The sequence below is a fragment of the Volvox carteri genome (assembly GCF_000143455.1).
Source record: "Volvox carteri f. nagariensis unplaced genomic scaffold VOLCAscaffold_1, whole genome shotgun sequence".
NCBI classification, from domain to species: Eukaryota; Viridiplantae; Chlorophyta; class Chlorophyceae; order Chlamydomonadales; family Volvocaceae; genus Volvox; species Volvox carteri.
In genome coordinates, this window is record NW_003307545.1 from 4,060,260 (window position 1) to 4,065,544 (window position 5,285).

At 59.6% G+C, this 5,285-nt stretch overlaps 1 protein-coding gene across 1 annotated transcript in view; it reads left to right on the forward strand.

The window, feature by feature from the left end:
• Positions 1-1,292: 1,292 nt before the first annotated feature.
• Positions 1,293-5,285, forward strand: part of VOLCADRAFT_86283 (uncharacterized protein) — a gene marked incomplete at both ends in the record, with an annotated part of 10,944 nt that continues 6,951 nt past the window's right edge. The window contains 6 exons of the mRNA XM_002945832.1: positions 1,293-1,420; positions 1,483-1,872; positions 1,955-2,027; positions 3,464-3,593; positions 4,212-4,512; positions 4,987-5,104. Coding sequence (XP_002945878.1) covers positions 1,293-1,420; positions 1,483-1,872; positions 1,955-2,027; positions 3,464-3,593; positions 4,212-4,512; positions 4,987-5,104 — 1,140 coding nt within the window. The remainder of the gene's footprint in view (positions 1,421-1,482; positions 1,873-1,954; positions 2,028-3,463; positions 3,594-4,211; positions 4,513-4,986; positions 5,105-5,285) is intronic.

Genomic DNA, 5,285 nt, shown 5'->3' on the forward strand with positions numbered 1-5,285 from the left:
CCCCCTAGCCCAGCTTCGCCCTCCCCTGCACCCGCCCTAGCCCAACGGCGCCCTCCCCTGCCCCCCCCCATCCAACGCCGCCCTCCCCTGCGTCCCGCCAGCCCAACGCGGCCCTCCCCTGCGCCCCCCCTGCCCAACGCCGCCCTCCCCTTCGCCCCCCTCGCCCAACGCCGCCCTCCCCTGCGGCCCCCTAGCCCAGCTTCGCCCTCCCCTGCACCCGCCCTAGCCCAACGCCGCCCTCCCCTGCCCCCCCCCATCCAACGCCGCCCTCCCCTGCGTCCCGCCAGCCCAACGCGGCCCTCCCCTGCGCCCCCCCTGCCCAACGCCGCCCTCCCCTTCGCCCCCCTCGCCCAACGCCGCCCTCCCCTGCGGCCCCCTAGCCCAGCTTCGCCCTCCCCTGCACCCGCCCTAGCCCAACGCCGCCCTCCCCTGCCCCCCCCATCCAACGCCGCCCTCCCCTGCGTCCCGCCAGCCCAACGCGGCCCTCCCCTGCGGGGTGGCGCCGCGCTGGGCGGCGCAGGGGAGGGCGGCGCTGCGCTGGGCGGCGCAGGAGAGGGTGGCGCTGCGCTGGGCGGCGCAGGGGAGGGCGGCGCTGCGCTGGGCGGCGCAGGAGAGGGTGGCGCTGCGCTGGGCGGCGCAGGGGAGGGCGGCGCTGCGCTGGGCGGCGCAGGAGAGGGTGGCGCTGCGCTGGGCAGGGCGGTTCAGGGTAGTGCAGGCGCGGGGTGGGGCGGGAATCGGAACGGCAAAGGTGCCACCCAAAACGGCAGAGGTGCCACCCACCTTCTTGTGGGTCTGGGTTCAATTCCCAGGTGTCCCCAAATGTTATGACCCATGTTACATACACAACATACACACATGTCCGTGAACACATGAGCACACAGGCACAGGCGCGAAGACTGACTGGCACGAGCATAACATGCCGCTCGAAGATATGCAATATATTGTAACGGCTGCGCATGGAATTGTTTTCATGGCCATGATAATTGTTTTGAGGGGTTCAAATCCTCAAATGTGTCAAATTCCAGGCCCGAGGAAATCTTTGCATGACCATTATATTGTTTGTTGTTTTGGGGGTCAAATCCTCAAATCCCGTTGGGATTTGACCCGGATTTGCTTGGGAATTCATGGGGTCAAATTCCGGAATTCCGGCCCCGTGAGGGGCCTCCTGGCTGTAACTCGGGCCTGATAGCAGTTGATTACAAGGGTTATGACATTGCCTAAGCTCCAAACGATGGAGTTTCGATGACCTGTTGAAGGATTGTCCAAGTAGCTTGCATAGCAAAACGCCGATGATGGCTTTCACTGATTTCAGCTGCGTCTTCTACGAAAAGGGCGACGCACTTGGCAAGGTCCTGGCCTATGCAGCCCTTCTACCTTATGTGCTCATTTTGCACCATGCTTCGCAGTTCTACGGTCGCAGGTGAGGCTCTTGGAATACGCGTTGGCGCAATGTTGCAATAATTTTCTTTGTGTTATCCGTAGATTGGTTCAAGAAGGTGTCATCGTCGCGGGCTTCGTGATGAATGAGGGCATTGCAAGAGGTCTTAAGCATGGTCTAAGGCATCCACGGCCCGCAGATACTTGTGCTAAGCTCGACCTGTGTGACTCGTTTGGGATGCCCAGCTCCCACACGCAATGCATCGCTTTCGCATTCATGTTACACTTTCTGCTATGCATGCGAAGCGTGGGGGGGAAGAGCCTTGGCACGCGACTGATTGAGGCCTGCGAAGTGGTCGGCCTGGCTTTCGCTTGTTTGCTTACGGCTTCCTCTAGAGTTTACCTGGGGTATCACACAACTGATCAGGTCGTGGTTGGCGGGTTGCTGGGGCTTGTTATCGGGGCGACGTGCTTCGCTGTGCTGGGTTGGCGAGGGTGGGATGCAATCTCTCGCACTCGTTTGGGAACTCTGTTGCACCTTAAGACAAACTGGGATTTGCCTGATCCGTTGCGTCAGGAGGCAGTATGGTATCGTAATCTCTCGAAAAAAGCACGATAAGGCAAAGCAGCTGTGGCTGAGAATGGACAACGTGGGTTACTGCTTGTGACCCTGCTTGCGACAGATGGTGGCACAAGCCACAAACGAGCATGGTTCCGGTGACGTTCTCGTCATGGGCCATTACCCGTGGATCCGTCGTGACATCTGCTGCGTTTTGGCATGCATCGGAAGCGGAACGCGTATGGTGTCTGACCTCCTCTCCTTTCACAGATGCAAGGTCAACAAACTCGTATAGCTTTAAGAGCCCAATTGCTGCTGGCAGGGGTCATTTGACACGCCTGGGCAAATGTTCAGCACTGTCGTCATCGGACCCCGGTGACCGTTCCCTTGTGACGTTGGGCAACCGCCGTGATGCAATAATTATAGCCGGAATGTCCTGTTCATAACGTGTTAACAGCCGGAATGAAGTCAATGTCTATTGCGGCTGTACATGCTAATAGGATAGGGTAACGTTTAGCAAGCTGAGGTCCTGGGTCCACAGATCATCGACGTACTGCTGTGGAAGCGTCACAGAGTGTTCTCGGCTGGCCATTTTGCATTCCCGCTACTAAGCACCGAGCGTGTTTTGGTCCTCGTTGCGTGCTTTGCACGGCTGATGTATGTTAAGATTTGCGTGATTGGTCACGCTGTTCCACCAGGTTTCCTTCGTACGGTACCTAAGTCCTTGTTCCACTAGCTCTGCCCAACGGGAAAATGCACTAACTGCTTACATAATTGCATATACATAGGTTTGATTACTAGGGGCTGCTTTGCTTAAATGCCTCGGAAGCGAAGGCCCGCGTGACCGGTTGACAGTATGAGGAATGCAACAAGCACCCAATTTAGATTCTTCCTCAAAGTAAAAACGCAGCTGCTAATGAACTACAATAACAGTCAACTCATTTTCCGATGCCTGCGGACCTTCGGGCGCGCACGTTTTCCATTATCTTCTTACTATCATTGATATAAGCCTGCGAAACGTAAATTAAGGCACGTGTTTGTAACGGAGGCCAGGAGCTGGAGGCGGGCTGTTCCACGCGTCAACTGTCAACCCCTGTCAAAAAGCAGCCGGCGCTTCTATCAATAGTTCTCCTGTGAAGGCAATACAAGCAGCTATGTCGGAAGGAGTGCTTGGGCCCGCCCTCCAGAACTATCAACCTCTAAACCGTATGCAGGAGAAGGCAAGCAGAAAGGAAGCACTTGGCGCAATCTGTCACAGGGTTGATGCATAGCGAGGCTACGCCCATCAGACCCGACATAATCCACCCCTCGCCCCCTGGCGTTGTTCCCCCGTGCTCCTCTGCCCTGAAAGAGTTACGACCAGCTTGCCAATAAAAGGCAGTGGATGCCCCTGCTCCACAAACACACAGCTTTACAACAAAATTTTCTCGCTCTGTCCACATTCCCCTATTTGGTGATTTTTAGTTTGATGTTGTTCAAAACACATTATTGTCAATACCATCCGCCCACCCACCCAAACCCACACAGGCCTCCCAGCTGCGGGCGGATTTGGAGGCTGTCTCTAAGGGCGACCGCCACTTGCAATTTAAACGCAGCTCCTCCAAGAGCCTGCTCAGTGTGGCGGCGGGGGGCCAGGGAACCCCATTTGCAGCGCCAAGTGCGTGGCGGATGAGGGAAGGGGAGGAGAACGAGGACGGGGGGAAGAGGAGCGGGGAACGGCTTCTGCGTCACGCCCATCGGGCAACTGGATTTCATAAGTCCCTTATAGCTTCAGTTGCTGGCCATAGTGGGCGCATGACCCGGGGTGCGGGGAAGTGTGGGGATGCGTGCGGCACGACCTCACTCCTGCTGTTCCCGCTGAGCCCGAGGAACGTTGAATTGAGCCACCCGCAAGGCCGAAATTGAAATGCGCTCAGGCGTTGCCCCGAAGGCAGCCGTCAGGCAGACGGGGAGAGGGCTCACGGGAGGAGGGGGGTGCCTGGCACAAACACAAACGCAATTGTGCAAAGGAAGCGGCGCAGCGGCTGTGGCCTAGGCCGGATGCAGGCATTGTAGTTGTATGAGGCAAAGGGGGCCCGGGCACGACGTCGATACAGGTGCGGGTTGCCGGGCTCGATTACGAATCACCACCTTGGGTGCGCACCCCAGGAGTCCGGTGGAGGATTGGTTGGGTTTCGGAGGTGTCCAGGCCCTCCATCCCAGGCCCTACATGTGACTCCTCACCCCCCTTGCCACCTGACCCTGGCACATTCCCCTCTGGCTCTCCTCTCCCCAGGCGGTCCCAGCGGGGCTACCTCCGCCACTGCCTCTGCCGCCTCCAGCCCCCCTCGCCGCTTCCTGCGCTCCATGACCTCCGCCATCCACTCCTCCCACTCCGTGTCCACCGTGCTGCCACACGGCTCCGTGTGTTTTGACCGGCCACCCTCCGCGTCCGTGAACGCAGCTGCCGCAGCCGCATTCCCGTCCCGTCTGCCCTCCCGCCGTGCGTCCAACGCCAGTGGTGGTGCCACGGATGCGTCCGGGGAGGAGGTGCGGCTCACTAATAGCGGAGGATCCAAGAGGTATGCCGGGGAGAGGTGGGGAAAGGGGGCTGGGTGGAGGCTGGAGGTTGGAGAAAGCTAGCATATGGGAAGGGGAGAGAGGATCCTTAGGGGCCTGCTTAGCGGGGATGGGCAGGGGAAGGCGGATTAGTTGGAAGTTGGGCGAGAAGGAAGCGGGTAGGACGTGGGGGACTGGTATACTTGAGAACGGAGGCAGGAGCGGTGATGAAACCCCGACAGCGCGGAGCGCACCGGGGCCCTCGTCCGCAACCGCGTGGGCGGCACTGGGAACAAACTCCTTTCCCCTCTCCAGGCTGCACCCGTTACCCACTACCCCTGAGCCGCACCTGAACTATCGCTACAGCTCCGTCACAGCGTGTCCATATGAATTCACCTCCTGGCCACTTGGGCCCTGCTTGTTAACCTCCTACCCTCACTCTCCCTGGGCCCCCCTCCACCACCTCCTCCTGCTTCCCGCTCTGCTCCACCCTCTTGCCAACGCCCCCGCAGTCCCCCCTCCCGCCGCCCCTCCCGGCCATCCCGCGTGTCCGTGTTTCGTGACATGCCCGACTATGCGGCCGCCATTTCCCGGCAAAACCAGCTCGAGGATACGGTGGCGGAGCTGGAGGTGGGAAGAGGGGACTCGAGGGCTTAGGGCTTAGGGGAATTAAAACCTGGCGCGGGGAAGGGCTTAGGGAAAAGACCGCTTCTGGGTTACACCCCTTCTCAAGATTAGGGTTGAGGGGTCTGGGACAGGGGGTTGAAGCACCAAGGAATCCGGAGCCGCGGACGGACAGCACCACAGGGCG